At 62.4% G+C, this 19057-nt stretch overlaps 2 protein-coding genes across 6 annotated transcripts; both read right to left on the bottom strand.

Moving 5' to 3' along the window:
* Positions 1 to 694: 694 nt before the first annotated feature.
* RAB4B (RAB4B, member RAS oncogene family) lies at positions 695 to 7478 on the bottom strand. Of its 2 annotated transcripts, XM_030475002.1 has the most exons (8): positions 7342 to 7478; positions 5923 to 6003; positions 5121 to 5235; positions 4242 to 4304; positions 4011 to 4165; positions 3035 to 3130; positions 2650 to 2773; positions 695 to 1053 (listed from the first exon to the last, which is right to left on the bottom strand). In XM_030475002.1, the coding sequence occupies exons 1-7, from the start codon at positions 7472 to 7474 to the stop codon at positions 2658 to 2660; spliced, it is 759 nt and encodes a 252-aa protein (XP_030330862.1). In that variant the 5' UTR covers positions 7475 to 7478; the 3' UTR covers positions 695 to 1053; positions 2650 to 2657. The 2 variants fall into 2 exon arrangements, with proteins under 2 accessions (XP_030330862.1, XP_030330861.1); XM_030475001.1 differs by lacking the exon at positions 7342 to 7478 and having other exon boundaries at positions 5923 to 6642.
* Positions 7479 to 7759: 281 nt separating this feature from the next.
* Positions 7760 to 18429, bottom strand: SNRPA (small nuclear ribonucleoprotein polypeptide A). 4 transcript variants are annotated; one of them, XM_030474987.1, is made up of 7 exons: positions 18323 to 18429; positions 12518 to 12599; positions 11686 to 11858; positions 9887 to 10051; positions 9411 to 9584; positions 8699 to 8787; positions 7760 to 8602 (listed from the first exon to the last, which is right to left on the bottom strand). In XM_030474987.1, the coding sequence occupies exons 1-7, from the start codon at positions 18332 to 18334 to the stop codon at positions 8443 to 8445; spliced, it is 855 nt and encodes a 284-aa protein (XP_030330847.1). In that variant the 5' UTR covers positions 18335 to 18429; the 3' UTR covers positions 7760 to 8442. The 4 variants fall into 4 exon arrangements, with proteins under 4 accessions (XP_030330847.1, XP_030330851.1, XP_030330848.1 ...); XM_030474991.1 differs by lacking the exon at positions 18323 to 18429 and adding an exon at positions 12956 to 13059 and having other exon boundaries at positions 9444 to 9584; XM_030474988.1 differs by lacking the exon at positions 18323 to 18429 and adding an exon at positions 12956 to 13060 and having other exon boundaries at positions 7763 to 8602.
* Positions 18430 to 19057: the final 628 nt, after the last annotated feature.

Here is a 19057-nt window from a genome sequence, read left to right as displayed (position 1 = left end):
TGTATGGGGTGCTATGGGGTGCCATAGGGTGGGGTGCATGGGGTGCTCTGGAATGTCATAGGGTGCTCTATGGGGTGCTCTGGGGTGTCATAGGGTGCTCAATGGGGTGCTATGGGGTCTATGGGGTGTCATAGGGTGCTCAATGCGGTGCTATAGGGTGCTCCGGGGTGTCATAGGGTGCTCAATGGGGTGCTATAGGGTGCTCCGGGGTGTCATAGGGTGCTCAATGGGGTGCTATGGGTTCTATGGGGTGTCATAGGGTGCTCAATGGGGTGCTATGGGGTCTATGGGGTGTCATAGGGTGCTCAATGGGGTGCTATGGGCTCTATGGGGTGCTATAGGGTCTATGGGGTGCCCTCTCCCATTGGGGTGCCCCGTCCCGTGCACGCAGGGTCCTGCTGCAGAGCCCAAGACGTGTGTGCGGAGTGTGTGAAGCCGTGTAGAGGCATGTAAACACATGCAGAGGCGTGTAAACACATGTAGAGCCGTGTAAACCTGTGTAGAGCCGTGTAAACACAGGTAGAGGCGTGTAAACCCGTGTAGAGCCATGTAAACCCGTGTAGAGCCAAGTAAACACGTGTAGAGCCGTGTAAACCCGTGTAGAGGCGTGTAAGCACATGTAGAGGCGTGTAAACCCGTGTAAGCCCCCCCCGCCCCCCAAGTCCCCCCGTTTCCCCCAGGAGGAGCCTCAGGCTGGAAAACGTCACCGCTTTATGTCCCAGGGACACCATCGGGGGGGGGGGACACGGCCCGACCCCCCCCAACCCCCCCAAACCCCCCCAAACCCAGTGCAATAAATAACATGAAGCAGAAGGACCCCCCCCCCACAATGGGGAGCCCCAAAGGGGGGTGCTGGGGACACCCCCCCAGCCCCACACATAATGGTACAACCCGACTCTCCCCCCCCCCCCGATACCCTCGGGGGGCTGGGGGGGGCCCCCCAAAGGGGTGTTGTGGGGGGGGGGGGGCGCTGGATCCGGTTGGAGCGTGGAGTGAATCCCAATGGGAATCCTGGAGCGTCCGGATGGGGGGGGCGCAGCGAGGCACGAGGTCCTGGAGGGGGGAAAAGGGGGGGAAAAGGGTTTTAGGGTGGTTTTTGGTGTTTTGGGGTGGTTTCGGGGGGTTTTGGGGGTGGTTCTGGGGGGGGTTTGGGGTGTTATGGGGTGGTTTTGGGGTGTTTGGGGCTGGTTTTGGGGTGTTATGGGATGTTTCCAGGGTGGCTTTGGGGTGTTTCAGGGGGGGTTGGACTCTGGTTTTGGGTGGTTTGGGCTGTTCGGGGCTGGGTTGTGGCTGGTTTTCAGCTGTTTTGTCTGGTTTTGGGTGTTTTGGGCTGTTTGGGGCTGTTTGTGGCAGTGTGGGGCTGTTTTGGTTGGTTTGGGGCTGTTTGGGGGAAGTTTGGGGCTGTTTGGGGCTGGTTTGGGGCTGTTTGGGGCTGGTTTGGGGCTGTTTGGGGAAGTTTAGGGCTGTTTGGGGCAGTTTGGGACTCTCTGGGGCAGTTTGGGGCAGGTTTGGGGCTGTTTGGGGCTGGTTTGGGGCAGTTTGGGGCAGTTTGCGGCTGTTTGGGGCAGTTTGGGGCAGTTTGGGGCAGGTTTGGGGTGGTTTGGGGCAGGTTTGGGGCAGTTTGGGGCGGTTTGGGTCAGTTTGGGGCAGGTTTGGGGCAGGTTTGGGGCAGGTTTGGGGCTGTTTGGGGCAGTTTGGGGCAGGTTTGGGGCAGTTTGGGGCAGTTTGGGGCAGTTTGGGGCTGTTTGGGGCTGGTTTGGGGCTGTTTGGGGAAGTTTAGGGCTGTTTGGGGCAGTTTGGGGCAGTTTGGGGCAGGTTTGGGGCTGTTTGGGGCAGTTTGGGGCAGGTTTGGGGCAGTTTGGGGCTGTTCGGGGAAGTTTAGGGCTGTTTGGGGCAGTTTGGGACTCTCTGGGGCAGTTCGGGGCAGGTTTGGGGCTGTTTGGGGCTGGTTTGGGGCTGTTTGGGGCAGTTTGGGGCTGGTTTGGGGAAGTTTAGGGCTGTTTGGGGCAGTTTGGGGCAGGTTTGGGGCTGTTTGGGGCTGGTTTGGGGCTGTTTGGGGCTGGTTTGGGGCTGCTTGGGGCAGTTTGCGGCTGTTTGGGGCAGTTTGGGGCAGGTTTGGGGCAGTTTGGGGCTGTTTTGGGGCAGTTTGCGGCTGTTTGGGGCAGTTTGGGGCAGGTTTGGGGCAGTTTGGGGCTGTTTGGAGCAGGTTTGGGGCTGTTTGGAGCAGGTTTGGTGCTGTTTGGGGCTGTTTGGGGCAGTTTGGGGCTGTTTGGGGCAGGTTTGGGGCTGCTTGGGGCAGTTTGGGGCTGTTTGGGGGCTGTTTCGGGCTGTTTTGGGCAGGTTTGGGGCTGTTTGGGGCAGGTTTGGGCTGTTTGGGGCAGGTTTGGAGCTGTTTGGGGCTGCTTGGGGCACGTTTGGGGCTGTTTGGGGCAGTTTGGGGCAGTTTGATACTGTTTGGGGGCGGTTTTGGGCTGTTTTGGGGCCGTTTGGGGCAGTTTTGGGGCAGTTTGGGGCAGTTTGGGGCAGTTTGATACTGTTTGGGGGCGGTTTTGGGGCCGTTTGGGGCAGTTTTGGGGCCGTTTGGGGCAGCTTGGGGCAGTTTGGGGCAGTTTGGGGCAGTTTGGGGCAGTTTGGGGCAGCCCCGCTCACCGGGGCGCTCAGCACCCGCAGGGCTGCCGGCTGGGGGGCGCTGCCCCCCGGGGCTGCCGCAGCTGCCGCAGGGAGGCGTCTCCGTACTGGATCCCGGATCCCATCCGCTCCGGATCCAGCTCCCCTGGGGGGGGCAGCGCGTCAGAACCCCCCCCCCATGATCCCAACCCCCCCCATGATCTCAAACCCCCCCATGATCCCAACCCCCATCCCAAGATCCCAAACCCCATCCCAGGGATCCCAACCCCCCCCATGATCCCAAGCCCCCCCATGATCCCAAACCCCATCCCAATGATCCCAAACCCCATCCCGGGGATCCCAGACCCCCCCCGACCCCGCAGGCCATCCGGGGATCCCGCAGCCCATCCCACGGGATGCTCCGCACCGGACTCGATCTTGTTGAGGATGGTCCGGGCGCACTTGAGGAACGCCTCCTCCACGTTCTCGCCCGTCAGCGCGCTCGTCTCCAGGAACATCAGCTCTGGGATGCGGGAATGCCGGGATCAGCACATCCCCAGCCCGCTCCCAGCACACCCCGACCCCGGCCCATCCCAATTCCCTCCCAACCCAACCCCAGCACATCCCAACCCAACCCCAGCACATCCCAACCAGGCACATCCCAATCCCATCCCATCCCAATCCTGGCCCATCCCAACCCCGGCCCATCCTGGCCCTTTCCCATCCCAAGCCCAGCCCATCCCAACGGGCACATCCTGATCCTGTCCTATCCCAATCCCAACCCATCCCAATCCTGTCCCATCCTGACCTGACACATCCTGGCCTTTCCCATCCCAATCCCAGCCCATCCCAGCTGGGAACATCCCTGCCCTTTCCCACCCTGATCCCATCTCATCCCCATCCCAGCCTATCCTAGCCCATCCCATCCCGACCCTTTCCCATCCCAATCCAGCCCATCCCAACACAGCGCATCCTGACCCAGCCCATCCCAACCCTGTCCCATCTCATCCCACCCCTTTCCCATCCTGACCTTATCCCATCCCATCCCAATCCCGTCCCATCCTGACCCTTTCCCACCCCAATCCCAGCCCATCCCAACCGGGAACACCCCAGCCCTTTCCCATCCCTGCCCTTTCCCACCCTGATCCCGTCCCATCCCCATCCCAGCCTATCCTAGCCCATCCCATCCTGACCCCTTCCCATCCCAATCCTAGCCCATCCCAACCCAGCCCATCCCAACCCTGTCCCATCCCATCCCGCCCCTTTCCCACCCCAATCCCATCCCATCCCAACCAGGAACCCCCCAGCCCTTTCCCTTCCCACCCTTTCCCCCCTGATCCCATCTCACCCCCATTCCCAGCCTCTCCCAGCCCATTCCCAGCCCATCCCGCGCGCTTCCCGACCGTTCTCCTGGGCGAAGCGGGACGCCTCCAGGAAGGTCACTTCCCGCTCCGCATCCAGGTCCTTCTTGTTCCCGCAGAGGATGATGACGATGTTGGGGCTCGCCAGGGTCCGCGCGTCCGTCAGCCAGTTGGTCAGCGCGTTGTAGGTCTCCCGGCTGGAACGGGGCGGGAATGGCGCTGAGGCGGCGCCGGATCCCGCGGGATGCGCCGCGGCCGCGGCTCGGCGCTCACCTCGTGATGTCGTAGACGAGCAGCGCCCCCGCGGCCCCCCGGTAATAGCTCCTGGTGACAGACCTGCGGGAACGGAGCGCCTGGAAAACCGGGATCCGGGCGACGCAGGGAGGGAGGGACAGAGGGAGGGATGGATGGAGAAGGATGGATGGATGATGGGTGGATGATGGGTGGAAGGAGAAGGATGGATGGAGAAGGATGGATGGATGGATGCATGAGGGATGGATGGATGGATAGATGGAGGGATGGATGGAGGGAGGGATGGAGGGAGGGATGGAGGGAGGGATGGATGGATGGATAGATGGAGGGATGGATGGAGGGAGGGATGGAGGGAGGGATGGAGGGAGGGATGGAGGGATGGATGGAGGGATGGATGGAGGGAGGGATGGAGAAGGATGGATGGATGATGGATGGTAAAAGGATGGTTGGATGATGAATGGATGGATGGACAGACGATGGATGGATGATGGATGGATGGAAGGATGGAGAATGATGGATGGATGATGGATGGATGATGGACAGAGAAAAAGAATAGATGGATAAAGGAGAGGGATGGATGGATGAATAGGAGAAGGATGGATGGGAGAAGGATGGATGGATGAAGCAGAGGGATGGAAGGATGGGGGATGGAATATGGAGGACAGATGGAAGGATGGAACAGGAGGAGGATGGAAAGACGAAGGAAGGAAGAATGGAAAAGGACAGAAGCAGAGAGGAGGAAGAGGATGGATGGGAGAGGATGGGAGAAGGATGAATGGATGGAAGAGCGGAGCAGGAGGAGACGGAAGAGGAGGGAAAGGGCAGGGGGGCCGGGGGGAAGGGCAGGGGGGCCGGGGGGAAGGGCAGGGGGGCCGGGGGGGTCCGGGGCCGCTCCCGCACCTGAAGCGCTCCTGCCCGGCCGTGTCCCAGATCTGCAGCTTCACCGTCTTCCCGCCCACGTTGACCACTTTGGAGCCGAATTCCACCCCGATGGTGTGGTTGGAATCCTGCTTGACTGCGGAGACACGGAACGGCGCCATTCCCACCGGGATACTGGGGCATTCCCACCAGGATATGGTACTAATTCCCACCAAGATATAGCAGCATTCCCACCGGGACACCATGGCATTCTCGCTGGGATACTGCAGCATTCCCACCGAGATACGGCAGCATTCCCACCGGGACACTGTGTCATTCCCACTGTGACACCACGCCATTCCCACTGGGATACTGGGGCATTCCCACCGGGATATGGCAGCATTCCCACCGGGACACCATGGCATTCCCGCTGGGATACTGTGGCATTCCCGCTGGGACACCACAGCACTCCCACTGGGATACAGCACCATTCCCACTGGGATACAGCACCATTCCCACTGGGATACTGCAGCATTCCCACCGGGATATGGCGCTAATTCCCACCAGGATATAGCAGCATTCCCACCGGGACACCATGGCATTCCCACTGGGATACAGCACCATTCCCACTGGGATACTGGGGCACTCCCACCAGGATATGGCGCTAATTCCCACCAGGATACAGCAGCATTCCCACCGGGATACAGCACCATTCCCGCGGGGATACTGCCCTGGCTAAGGGGCCCCCCCAGGAATGATGCCCCACATTCCATGGGCTGTTTCCCGCTGCCCGGGGTGAAATCCGCGCGGGAATGCCGCGGCGCTCCCCCCGCTCCCGACTCACACTTGTTCTCGATGAACTGGTGCAGGAGGCAGGATTTGCCAGCGCCGGCGCTGCCGATCACCAGGAATTTGAAGAGGAAATCTGGGAATGCCAAAGGCAAAGCGCTGGGATCGGGAGCAGGGGCTGGGAATGGGCTCCGGGAGCGGGAATTCCAGCCCCATTCCCTCGGGATGCAGGAAAACGGCTCCGAAAAGGGGGGGTTTAGCCCTAAAAATGGGACCATCCTGGCCATGGTCCCGGTATTCCCAAACCCTGCCCCACGTGGAGCTCTAATGGGCCCCATAGGGACCCACGTCTCCTATAGAGCCCCACATGCTCCCTATAGGGACCCACAGACCCCCTATAGAGCCCCACACGCTCCCTATAGGGACCCACAGATCCCCTATAGAGCCCCACACGCTCCCTATAGGGACCCACAGATCCCCTATAGAGCCCCACACGCTCCCTATAGGGACCCACAGACCCCTATAGAGCCCCACATGCTCCTGATAGGGACCCACAGACCCCCTATAGAGCCTCACACGCTCCTGATAGGGACCCACAGACCCCCTATAGAGCCCCACATGCTCCCTATAAGGACACGCAAAGTCCTATATGACCCCACACACTCCCTATGGGGACCCACAGAACCCCTATAGAGCCCCACACGCTCCCTATAGGGCCCCACAGAACACCTATAGGACCCCACACGCTCCCTATGAGGACCCACAAACCCCTATAGGGCCCCACACGCTCCCTATAGGGCCCCACTCATTCCCCCCCATACTTCCTTATAGGTCTCCATCCCATGCAGCGCCCCACAGACACCCCCCATCCCACATAGGGGCTTCACAGACCCCCTATAGGGCCCCACACACTCCCTGTTGGGTTCTCAGATCTCCTATAGAGCCCCAGACACCCGCCCCTGTCCCACAGAGGGGCCCCACAGATGCCCTATAGGGACCCCCATCCTATAGGATCCAACCCTCCACCACAGGGCCCCACACACCCCCATAGAGCCCCACATGCTCCCTATAGGGATCCACAGACCCCCTATAGAGCCCCACACAATCCCTATAGGACTCCACAGTCCCCATAAAGGGACCCACACACTCCCCATAGAGCCCCACAGACCCCCTATAGAACCCCACAGACCCCTATAGACCCCCCCACAGTCCCTACAGGGCCCCACGCAATCCCTATAGGGACCCCCCCACACCCCCTACAGGACCCCACAGACCCCCCATAGGGCCCCACGCAGTCCCTATAGAGCCCCACAGACCCCATATAGGGCCCCACAGACGCCCTATAGACCCCTACACAGTCCTTATAGGGCCCCACAGACCCCCATAGGGCCCCACAGACCCTCTATAGGGCCCCACAGACCCCCATAGGGCCCCACAGACCCCTATATGGCCCCATAGCCCCCCCCCGCCCCACCGTAGGTCTCGGACATGGCTGGAGCCGCCCGGGCCGGGCCCCGCCGCCGCCGCCTCCGGTCCGTACGGAAGGGAGCGGGCGCAATATGGCGGCGCCCAGGAGAGCCGCTTCCGGGTCCTGCGAGCATGCGCATGCGCGGGCACCAGGAGATGGGCGGAGCCTCGCTGGGATAGGAGGAGCGACCAGAGCAGGGGGCGTGGCCAAGGCGGACGCTGCCCCCACGGGTCCTAAGCTCCACACCCCCACCCTCCCCCCCGCCCCCCCCCCCCCGCTGCCCATTCACCCCCCTAAGCCCCCCCCCGGGGCCAAAACCAGCCTCCAAACCCCCCCCCAAGCACTGAGCCTGTCCCCAAAGCCCCCCCCACCTCCAGCCCCCCCCCAACTCCCCATTTTCACCCCTCCAACACCCAAGACACAATTGGGGGGGGCACAGGGGGGTTTATTTTGGGGGGGGGACACAGGCTCCAGGTGCAATGTCTATGGAAAGACCCTGGGTACAATGCTGAAGGCTGGGGGGGGCAGGAAAAAAGGGGGGGAGAATGAAGGGGGGGGGAGGAAGGGGCAGGGGAGCAAAGGTTCGGCCGCCCTGGGGCAAACTTACCTTCGGGGGGGGTTAAAAGGGGTTTTGGGGGGGGTCAAAAGGGGTTTGGGGGGGTACAAAGGGGGTTTTGTGGGGGTTGAAAGGGTTTGAGGGGGTCCAAAAGGGGGTTTGGGGGGTTCAAAGGGGGTGTGGGGGGGTTCGAAGCGGTTTGGGGGGGGTTAAGGGGGTTTTGGGGGGGTTCAAAGAGGTTTGGGGGGGTTCAAAGAGGGTTTTGGGGAGGTTCAAAAAGGGTTTTGGGGGGGGTTTAAAGGGGGTTTTGGGGGGGTTCAAAAGGATTTGGGGGGGTTCAAAGCAGTTTGGGGGGGTTCAAAGCAGTTTGGGGGGAGTCAAGGCGGTTTGGGGGTGGTTTTGGGGTATTTTGGGGTGTTTTGGGGGTATTTTGGGGTGTTTCAGGGTGGTTTTGGGGTGTTTTGGGGGTATTTGGGGGTGTTTCTGGGGTATTTTGGGGTGTTTCAGGGTGTTTTGGGGGTATTTTGGGGTGTCTGGGGGCGCGGGGGGGGTCACTTTTTGGCGAAGGAGATCTTCATGGCGTTGTTCTGGGTGATCTTGAAGCCCTGGAGCGCGTCGCGCGCGGCCCCCGCCTGCACCTCGTTGTCGAACTCCACGAAGGCGATGTCGTGGCGCCCGGGAACCAGCCGCACTTCCTTGAATCCCGGGAATCTGGGGGGGGGGGAATGGGAGGGGAAAAGTGAGGGGGGGGCCCCCCCAAAACTGCCTGACACCCCCCCCCCCCCCGCTTTGGTGCCGAGCACTCACTGGTTGAAGAGCATGGAGAGCATCAGCTCGTTGGTCTCCTCAGGGAGGTTGGTGAGGAAGAGGATGTGGTTCGGGGGGTTCTCCGAGAGCTGGGGGGGAAAACATGGGATAAAGGGGGGGAAAAAGGGGGGGAAAGGGGGTCAGAGGCTTAAAAAGCAGGAATTCCCTCCCAAAAAGTAGGGATCGCAGCCTGAAAAGCTGGGATTCTGCCTAAAAAAGCAGGAATCTGTGCAGAATGGAAGAAATCCCCCTCCAAAAAGCAGGAATTCGCCTACAAAAGAAGGAATTCCCACTATAAAAGCAGGAATCCAATCCAAAAAGTGAAAATCCTGCCTTAAAAGAAGGAATCTACCTCTTAAAAGCAGAGATCTCCTAAAAAAATCATGAGTCTCCCCTCAAAAGCAAGGATTTGCCCCAAAAACGAGGAATTGCCATTGGAAAAGCAAGAATCCACCCCTGAAAAGAAGGAATTTGCCCCTAAAAAGGCAGGGATCCACCTCCAAAAGTAGGGATACCCCTCCAAAAAGCAAGAATTCCAACCCCAAAAGTAGGGATTGCCCCCAAAAAAGCAGGAATCCCCCCTAAAAAGCAAGAATTTCCACCTACAAAGCAGGAATGGCCCCCTAAAAGCGGGGCCGATGCCAAGCTTCCCCTCATTCCCCCACACTCCATCCTGGATCCCGCTGGATTTGGCCCCCCTCCCGTCGCTCACCGGCTGCGAGGGAGGCATCTGCCCCGGCATCACCTGCTGGGGGGGCATCGCTCCGGGCGGGATTCCCCCGGGAGTCATTCCAGGAGGCGGGATCATCCCAGGCGGGGGCATGTAGGGCGGCTGCCCCGCCATGTGGTGCATCATGCGCGGCGCCTGGCTCAGGGGCGGCATTCCCTATGGGATAAAGGGGGTTTAACGGCCCGGCCTTCCCGCTCGGCCCCGTCCCCATTCCCTATGGGATAAAGGGGGTTTAACGGCCCGGCCTTCCCGCTCGGCCCCGTCCCCATTCCCTATGGGATAAAGGGGGTTTAACGGCCCGGCCTTCCCGCTCGGCCCCGTCCCTATTCCCTATGGGATAAAGGGGGTTTAACGGCCCGGCCTTCCCGCTCGGCCCCGTCCCCATTCCCTATGGGATAAAGGGGGTTTAACGGCCCGGCCTTCCCGCTCGGCTCCGTCCCCGTTCCCTATGGACGCACGGGAACGCTGCCCTGCACCGGTGCTGCGGCTCCGGCTCCGCTCTTCTTCCCGCTGGGAGCTTCCTGCCCTTTGGGTTTCCTCTTCTCCCGCTTCCGATCCCGCTCCACGAACGTTCCCTTCATCTTGGCAATGATGTCGGAATCCGTCTTGGCGTACTGGATGCGCTGCGGGATGAGCGGGAATGCCGTGGGGAGGGAGCCAGAGGGAATTCCCATAGGGCTCCCCCAGGGGTTGGAATGCTTGGGCTGGGGGATGAGCCTGAGGTGAGCGGGAATGCCATGGGAAGGGAGAGGGATCCATAGGGAATCCTGCCTAAAAAAGCAGGGATTCACACTAAAAAGCAGGAATATCCCCCCCCCCAGTAGGGATCCATGGGAATGCTGTGGGGAAGGATCCGTAAGGAATTCCCACAGGGAATTCCCATTGGGAAGGACTCACCATGAGCTTGTCATAGAAAGGGAAGCCCTGCAGGGAGCTGCATGTGGGATAACCCTGAGCTCAATGGGAACACCATGGAGAGGGATCCACAGGGAATTCCCATTGGGAATGCCGGGGGGGCTCACTGTGGGTTTGTCATGGAAGGGGAAGCCCTGCAGGGAGCTGTGCATGGGATCACCCTGAGCTGAAAGGGAACGTGTCCAGGTGTCCAGAGGGAATACCATGAGCACGAATCCATTGGGAATGTTGTCGGGAAGGGCTCACCATGGGCTTGTCGTGGAAGGGGAAGCCCTGCATGGAGCGCAGGGCACTGCAATGGGGCTGCAATGGGGCTGCAATGGGGCCACAATAGGGATGCCGTAGGAATGCAATAGGGATGCAATAGGGCTGCAATGGGGCTGCAATGGGGCCGCAATGGGGCTGGATCCCCATGGAATTCCCTGGGGAAGGGCTCACCATGGGCTTGTCGTAGAAGGGGAAGCCCTGCATGGAGCGCAGGGCGCTGCAATGGGGCCGCAATAGGGATGCCGTAGGAATGCAATAGGGATGCAATGGGGCTGCAATGGGGCCGCAATGGGGCCGGATCCCCATGGAATTCCGCCGGGAAGAGCTCACCATGGGCTTATTGTACAAGGGGAAGCCCTGCATGGAGCGCAGGGCGCTGCAATGGGGCTGCAATGGGGCCGCAATAGGGATGCCGTAGGAATGCAATAGGGATGCAATGGGGCTGCAATGGGGCCGCAATGGGGCCGGATCCCCATGGAATTCCCTGGGGAAGGGCTCACCATGGGCTTGTCGTAGAAGGGGAAGCCCTGCATGGAGCGCAGGGCGCTGCAATGGGGCCGCAATGGGGCCGCATCCCCATGGCATTCCCTCGGGAAGGGCTCACCATGGGCTTGTCGTAGAAGGGGAAGCCCTGCATGGAGCGCAGCGCGCTGCAATGGGGCTGCAATGGGGCTGCAGTGGGGCCGCAATGGGGCCGGATCCCCATGGCATTCCCTGGGGAAGGCCTCACCATGGGCTTGTCGTAGAAGGGGAAGCCCTGCATGGGGCGCAGGGCGCTGCAGTGGGGCCGCAATGGGGCCGCATCCCCATGGCATTCCCTCGGGAAGGGCTCACCATGGGCTTGTCGTAGAAGGGGAAGCCCTGCATGGAGCGCAGCGCGCTGCAATGGGGCTGCAATGGGGCTGCAGTGGGGCCGCAATGGGGCCGCATCCCCATGGCATTCCCTCGGGAAGGGCTCACCATGGGCTTGTCGTAGAAGGGGAAGCCCTGCATGGAGCGCAGCGCGCTGCAATGGGGCTGCAATAGGGCCGCAATGGGGCCGGATCCCCATGGCATTCCCTCGGGAAGGGCTCACCATGGGCTTGTCGTAGAAGGGGAAGCCCTGCATGGAGCGCAGCGCGCTGGAGGCGCTGCTCAGCTCCTTGAAGATGACGAAGGCCTGGCCGCGGAGCCGCAGGCTGCGCGCCACCAGGATGTCCAGGATCTGCCCGAACTGCGAGAAGATGGCATAGAGCGACTTCTTCAGCTCTGCGGGGGGGACACGCCTCAGCGGGGGCACCCGCCTCTGCGGGGCGCGGAGCGGGCTGGGGGGGTCGGGGGGGGTCAGGGGGGGGTTTGGGGGGGATTAGGGGAGGTTTGGGCGGGATCGGGGGGGCTTGGGGGGGATCAATGGGGGTTTGGGGGGATCAAGGGGGGTTTGGGGGGATTAAGAAGGGGTTTGGGGGGTATTGAGTGGGTTTGGGGAGAATCAAGAGGAAATTTGGGGGGATCAGGGAGGGTTTGGGGGGGATCGGGGGGTTTGGGGTGTGGGGGGGGCTTGGGGTGTCAGGGAGAGTTGGGGGGTTTTGGGGTGTCTGGGGAGGGTTTGAGGTGTTGGGGGGTTTGGGGTGTCAGGGGGGGTTGGGGTGTCTCAGGGAGGGTTTTGGGGTGTTGGGGGGGTTTGGGAGGTTTTGGGGTGTCTGGGGCGGGGTTGGGGTGTCTGGGGGGGGTTAGGGGTGTCAGGGGGGGTTTCGGGGTGTCGGGGGGGTTTGGGCTGTCTGGGCGGGGTTGGGGTGTCGGGGGGTTAGGGGTGTCTCAGGGAGGGTTTCGGGGTGTCGGGGGGGTTTGGGGTGTCGGGGGGGTTTTGGGGTGTCAGGGAGGGTTTCGGGGTGTCGCGGGGGGTTTCGGGGTGCCGGGGGGGCTCTCACCATCTTTCTTGATCTTCTCGTTGAGGTTGTTGATGTAGATGGTGTGGTTGGGGCGCGGGTCCTGCACCGCCATGGCGGGACCCTGGGGGGGCCACGGGGGGGGTCAGTGGGGTGGGGGGGGTCCCACCCGGGGGGGGGGGGGTCCCACCCTTAGACCCCCCCAACCCCCTTTTAGATCCCCCAAATCCCTCTGAAGCCCCCAAAACCCCTTTTAGATCCCCCAAACCTCTTTAGACCCTCCAAAACCTCTCTGAGCCCCCCCAAACCCCTTTTGGACCCCCCCAAACCCCTCTGACCCCCCCAAACCCCTTTTGGACCCCCCCAAACGCCCTCTGACCCCCCCAAACCCCGTCTGGCCCCCCCAAACCCCCTTTTGGACCCCCCAAACCCCTCTGACGCCCCGGACCCCCCTGGACCCGCTCCCGCCGGCTCAACCACCTCAGCCGCGTGCGCTGCCTCTAGCCAGCCAATAGCCGCGCGTCTCCCGCTCTAACACCCGCCCACCGCAGCTTCCGCCAATCACAGCCAAGCAACCGCGGGAGCGCTGGCCAATCAGAGTGCGACTTTAGCTTGATTGACACGCCGATGGAGGGCATGGACCGGGTCCCGCCGCCGCCGCCGGTGCCCCCCCCTCCACCGGCGCCCCCCCCCCCGCCGGCGCCCCCCGACCGGCTCCTCCGGGATGCGCTGGAGCGGGCGGGGGCCGCGCTGGGGGGGGACGGCGGCGTCCGGGAGCTGCTGCTGCGGCGGCGGGACAGGTCCGGGGAGGCCCGTTTGTCCCTATGGGGGGGGGACCGGGTCCGGTTTGTCCCTGTTGGGGGGGGTCCCGCGCCCCGTTTGTCCCTATGGAGGGTCCGGGAGTCCCGGGCCCCGTTTGTCCCTGTGGGGGGTCGTGGAGGGGGGGCTTGGGTCCGGTTTGTCCCTATGGAGGGTCCTGGGGGGGGGCTTGGGTCCGGTTCGTCCCTATGGAGGGTCCTGGGCGGGGGCTTGGGTCCGGATCGTCCCTATGGAGGGTCCTAGGGGGGGTCTTGGGTCCGGTTTGTCCCTATGGGGGGGGTCCCAAACCCGGTTTATCCCTATGGGGGTGCCCCAGTGGGATCCCTATAAGGGGGGGGGCTGTCCCATGTATGGTCTAAATGGGGGGGGGGGGTCCGGTAGGAGGGGTCCTATTGAGGTGTGGGGGGGCACAGCCGGGGGGGGGCCCCTTACCATGTCCAACCCCCTTTAACCCCCCCTTTTGCCCCCCCCAGCCTGAGCCCCCACCTCCAATGGCTCCTCATCCACCGCCCCGCGCCCCCCCTCATCCAGGACGGCCCCCAGTGAGTATTGGGGGGGAGGGTCCCCAATATTAACCCCCCCCATTAACCCTTATACCCATATGTATGCGTGTCCCCCCCCCAGATGCGGGCTGGTGGCCCTATGGATGGCAGCAGCACTATTGACCCCCCCCCATCAACCCGCGCCCCCCCCAGTGGGGCTGGGGGAGGTTTTGGGGGTCGCCCGTGCCCGAGGCTTCACTGTGCATGGGGAGATGTTCTCAGGTGGGTTATTATGGGGGGGGGGCACATTATGGGGTGTCCCCCCCCTCTATTTAACCCTATGTGTGTGCCCCCCCCAGCCATGGACATGGCGGCGCTGGCGCGGGAGCTGTTCCATTGCCAGGCCGAGGTCACCGCGGGGGGGCTCGAGGGGCCCAATCGCCCCCGGGTCCTGCAGCACCTCCTGGGGGGGTTCCCCCTCCTCGTGCCGCATCCTTTGGGGTCTGCCTATGGGGGGGTCCATGGGGGGGGAGGTCCTGGGCTGGGGTTGTCCCTATGGAGGGGTCCTGGGGGGGTCCTGGGGTTGAGTTGTCCCTATAGGGGGGTCGATGGGGGGGTTCTGGGGTTGGTTTGTACCTATGGGGGGGTCCCAGGGCTGGTTTGTCCCTATGGGGGGGGTCCTGGGCTTGGTTTGTCCCTATGGGGGGGGGTCCCAGAGCTGGGTTGTCCCTATGGGGCGGTCGTGTGGGGGGGTCCCGAGTCTGATTTGTCCGAATGGAGGGGTCCATGGGGGGGTCCTGGCCCCTGTTTGTCCCCATGGGGGGGGTCCCAGAGCTGGGTTGTCCCTATAGGGGGTCCTGGGGGAGATCCTGAGTCTGATTTGTTCTTATGGGGGGGTCCATGGCGGGGGTTCTGGGCCTTGTTTGTCCCTATGGGGGGGGTCCCAGACCCAGTTTGTCTCTATGGTGGGGGTCCGGGGGGGGTCCTGGGCCCTGTTTGTCCCTATGGGGGGGTCCTGGGGGGGTCCCGAGTCTGATTTGTCCCTATGGGGGGGGGGGTCTGGATCCAGTTTGTCCCAATGGGGGGGTCCCGGGCCTGGTTTCTCCCATGTTGGGGGGTCCCTTTTCCCTTTCGCCCCCCCTTTTCCCTTGACCCCCCCAGTTACGACAAGGACAACAACCACGAGCCGTGCTGCCGCCGCGGGCACCAGGCACATTGGGCCGTGCTAACGGGTAACGCACCAAACCGGGGGGGTTTCACCCCAAAACCGGGGAGTGGGGGGGGGCACACATAACTTCCCCCCCCATACCCCCCCTTTAGGTGTGTTATTGGGCACCCCGAGCCCGGCGCTGAGCCCGGCGTGGCACCCGGATCCCGACATTCCCAACCTTTTCCATGCTGCGGAAGAGCGGGATAAAGGGGGGGGGTTCTCATGGGGGGGGGCCCGTTGAGGGGGTGCTGGTGCTGGCGCAGCAGGGGAAGAGCCCCCGGCTGCAGCTCTGGGACCTGGGGGGGCTCCACACCAGTAACACCCAGTTAATGGAGCTGAGCCCCCGGCGCGGGGCCGACGGGCGCCGCTACGTGGTGCCCCCGGGGGGGCTGGCCGAGGGGCTGGGGGGCAAAGCCGTGCTGCTGCGGCCCCCCCCGTGATGGGGGGGGGGAATGGGGGGGTTTGGGGCTGGAAATGAGAGGTTTAGGGCTGGAAATGGGGGGGATCAGGTGGAAATGGGGGGGTTAGGGTGGAAATGGGGGGGTTTATGGTAAAAATGGGGGGTGAAAATGGGGTTTGGAAAGGAAATGGGAGGGCTTGGGGTGAAAATGGGGGGGTTAAGGTGTTTTCGGATGAAAACGGGGGGGTTGGGGCTGAAATTGAGAAGTTTGTGGCGGAAAAAGTATTTATGGCAAAAATCGAGAGTTTGGAGTGGAAATGGGGGGGCTTAGGGTGAAAATGGGGGTGTTTAGAGTAAAAATGGGGGGGTTAAGGTGGTTTAGGATGAAAATGGGGGAGTTGGGGTGAAGATGGGGGAATTTGGGGGTGAGAATGAGACGTTTAGGGGTGAACAGGGGAGGTTCAGGGCAAAAATGGTTTAGGGGGGTTTAGGATGAAAATGGGAGTGTTCAGGGTGAAAATGGGGGGGTTTAGGGTGAAAATGGGATTTAGGGTGAAAATGGAATTTAGAGTGAAAATGGGGGGGGTTGGGGCTGAAATTGAGAGGCTTATGGCTGAAAATGGGGGGTTTGGGGTGAAAATGGGGGGATTAGAGTGAAAATGGGGGGTTTGGGGTGAAAATGGGGGGATTAGAGTGAAAATGCGGGTGTTTAGAGTGAAAATGGGGGGATTAGAGTGAAAATGGGGGGCTTTGGGGTGAAAATGGGGAGATTAGAGTGAAAATGGGAGGGGTTGGGGTAAAAATGGAGAGATTAGAGTAAAAAAGGGGGGGCTTTGGGGTGAAAATGGGGGGATTAGAGTGAAAATGGGGGGGTTTAGGGTGAAAATGGGGGTGTTTAGGGGGGGTTGGGGTGAAAATGGGGGGGTTAGAGTGAAACCGGGGGTGTTTGGGGTGAGAGCGGGGGGGTTCGGGCCGAACGTTGGGGTTCGTTGGGGTTCACTGGGGTTCATTTGGGTTCATTTGGGTTCATCGGGGTCCGCGCGAGCGCCAGCGCGCCCCGTTTGGGGCGGAGCCTCCCGGCCCATCCCGCGCTCCCATTGGCTGGCGCTGCGGGGGTGGGCGTGTCCCGGAACCCGGAAGCGGCCCGAAGCCGGAAGCAGCGTGCTGCTGGACGGCAGGACTGGGGTGCTCCCCCCCAAAAACCGGGTACCCTTTGACCTATGGCCCCCCCCGCGCCTCCCCCCGCAGCCCTACGGTGGCTGCACCGGGGCTGCGCCTCGCGGGGGCTCTCGGCAGAGGAGGCGCAGCGCGCGCGGGCGGCGCGGGCCCCCCCCCGGCAGAAGGTGGGTGAATGGGGGGGGGGCACGGGTTTGGGGGACCCCCCCCCCCGGTACCGGAGCCCATTGAGCGACCGTCCCGCCCCACAGCTCAGCGAGAGGGCGCGGGAGCGGCCCGTGCCCGTGACCCGGCTCGGGAGGATGGCGAGCTTCGGCGGTACGGGGGGGCTGGGGGGGGACCGGGGCTTGGGGGGGTTAAAGCCCCTAAAAGGGGGTTAAACGGTTTTTGGGAGGGTTAAAAGGGGTTTGGAGAGGTTAAAGGGGGGGTTAAAGGGGATTGGGAGGGGTTAAAAGGGGGTTTGGGGGGGTTAAAAGGGGTTTTTGGGGGGTTAAAGGGGGTTTGGGGGGGTTAAAAGGGGTTTTTGGGGGGTTAAAGGGGGCTTGGGGGGTCTGAAAGAGGTTTTTGGGGAGCTAAAGGGGGTTTGGGGTGTTAAAGGGGGTTTGGAGGGGTTAAGGGGGGAGTTAAAGGGGGTTTGGAGGGGTTAAAGGGGGTTTTTGGGGGGTTAAAGGGGGTTTGGAGGGGTTAAAAGGGGTTTTTGGGGGGTTAAAGGGGGTTTGGGGGGGTTAAAAAGGGTTTTTGGGGGATTAAACGAGGTTTGGAGGAGTTAAAGGGGTTGAAGGAGGGGTTAAAGGGGGTTTGGAAGAGTTAAAAGGGTTTTTGGGGGGATTAAAAGTGGATTTTGGGGGGGGTTAAAGGGGGTTTGGAGGAGTTAAGCGTAGAGTTAGGAGGGGTTTGGGGGGTTAAAAGGGGTTTTTAGGGGGTTAAATGGGGTTTGGGGTGCGGGGGGAGGCTTAAGTGGGGTTTGGAGGTATGAAAGGGAGGGTTAGGAGGGGTGTTGGGGAGGTTAAAGGGGGCTTTGGGGGTGCAGGGGGGCTCAAAGGTGGGTCTGGGGGGCATAAGGGGTGTTAGGGCGGCAGGGAAGAGCTTAAGGGGGTTTGGGGCGCGGGGGGTGTTTTGGGGTGCATTGGGGGGGGTTCTCTGCCATGTCCCGTCCCCCCCCAGGTCTGGCCTTGGGGCTCGGGATGGGGGCTCTGGCACAGGCGGCACGAGCGAAGCTGGGGGGTGAGTGTGGGGTGGGGGGTCCCCAGTACCCCCCTGTGCCCCAATACCCCCCCGTGGCCCCCAATCCCCCCATGCCCCCAATCCCCCCCGTGTCCCCCAATCCCCTCCCATGTCCCCCAATCCCCCCATGTCCCCCAATCCCCCCCATGCCCCCAATCCCCCCATGTCCCCCAATCCCCCCATGTCCCCCAATCCCCCCCATGCCCCCAATCCCCCCCCATCCCCCAATCCCCCTCATGCCCCCAATCCCCCCCATGTCCCCCAATCCCCCCATGTCCCCCAATCCCCCCATGTCCCCCAATCCCCCCCATGCCCCCAATCCCCCCATGTCCCCAATACCCCCCCATGCCTCCAATCCCCCCCATGTCCCCCAATCCCCCCCCATCCCCCAATCCCCCTCATGCCCCCAATCCCCCCCATGTCTGCAATCCCTCTATGTCCCCCAATCCCCCCCCATGCCCCCAATCCCTCTATGTCCCCCAATCCCCCCCATGCCCCTAACCCCCCCATTCTCCCCCCCCCGCCGTGGGGCTCACCGTGCCCCCCATGTGCCGGCAGCGCCGGGGGCTGCGCTGGGTCCTGTCTCCCTCCTGTCCGGAGCCAACGGGCAGCGCCTGGCGGGCGCCCTGTGCCGCACGCGGGGGGCAGCGCTCAAGCTGGGGCAGATGCTCAGCATGCAAGGTGGGGACCCCCGGACCCCATAGACACCCCCCGTACCCCATAGACACCCCCGGACCCCCCATATCCCATAGACACCCCCTCCAGATCCCTCATATCCCATAGGCACCCCCCCGGACCCCCATATCCCATAGGCACCCCCCCGGACCCCCATATCCCATAGACACCCCCCAGACCCCCCATATCTCATAGATATCACTCCTGTAACTCTTGTGCCCCGTAGATCCCACTGTAACTGTCCATACCCCACAAACCCCCCCCCGTAATCCCCTGTACCCCATAAACCCCCCCTGTAACCCTTGTACTGCATAGACTCCCCTGGATACCCCATATCCCATAGATCCCCCCCTGTAACTCTTGTACCCCATAGATCCCCCTGGACACCCCATATCCCATAGAACCCCCCTGTAACTCTTGTAGCCTATAGATCCCCCTGGACTCTCCATACCCCATAGACATCCCGCTGTAACTGCCATACTCCATAAACCCCCCCGTAACCCTTGTACCCCATAGACCTTCTCTAACCCCCCCGTAGACCACCCTGGACTCCCCCAACCCCATAGATCCCCCCTGTACCCCATAGCCCCCCCTGA

The sequence above is a fragment of the Strigops habroptila genome, unplaced genomic scaffold (assembly GCF_004027225.2).
Source record: "Strigops habroptila isolate Jane unplaced genomic scaffold, bStrHab1.2.pri NW_022045628.1_ctg1, whole genome shotgun sequence".
Taxonomy (NCBI): Eukaryota; Metazoa; Chordata; class Aves; order Psittaciformes; family Psittacidae; genus Strigops; species Strigops habroptila.
Note: the sequence above shows the minus strand (reverse complement) of the source record. Positions and strands in the feature narration are given on the sequence as shown.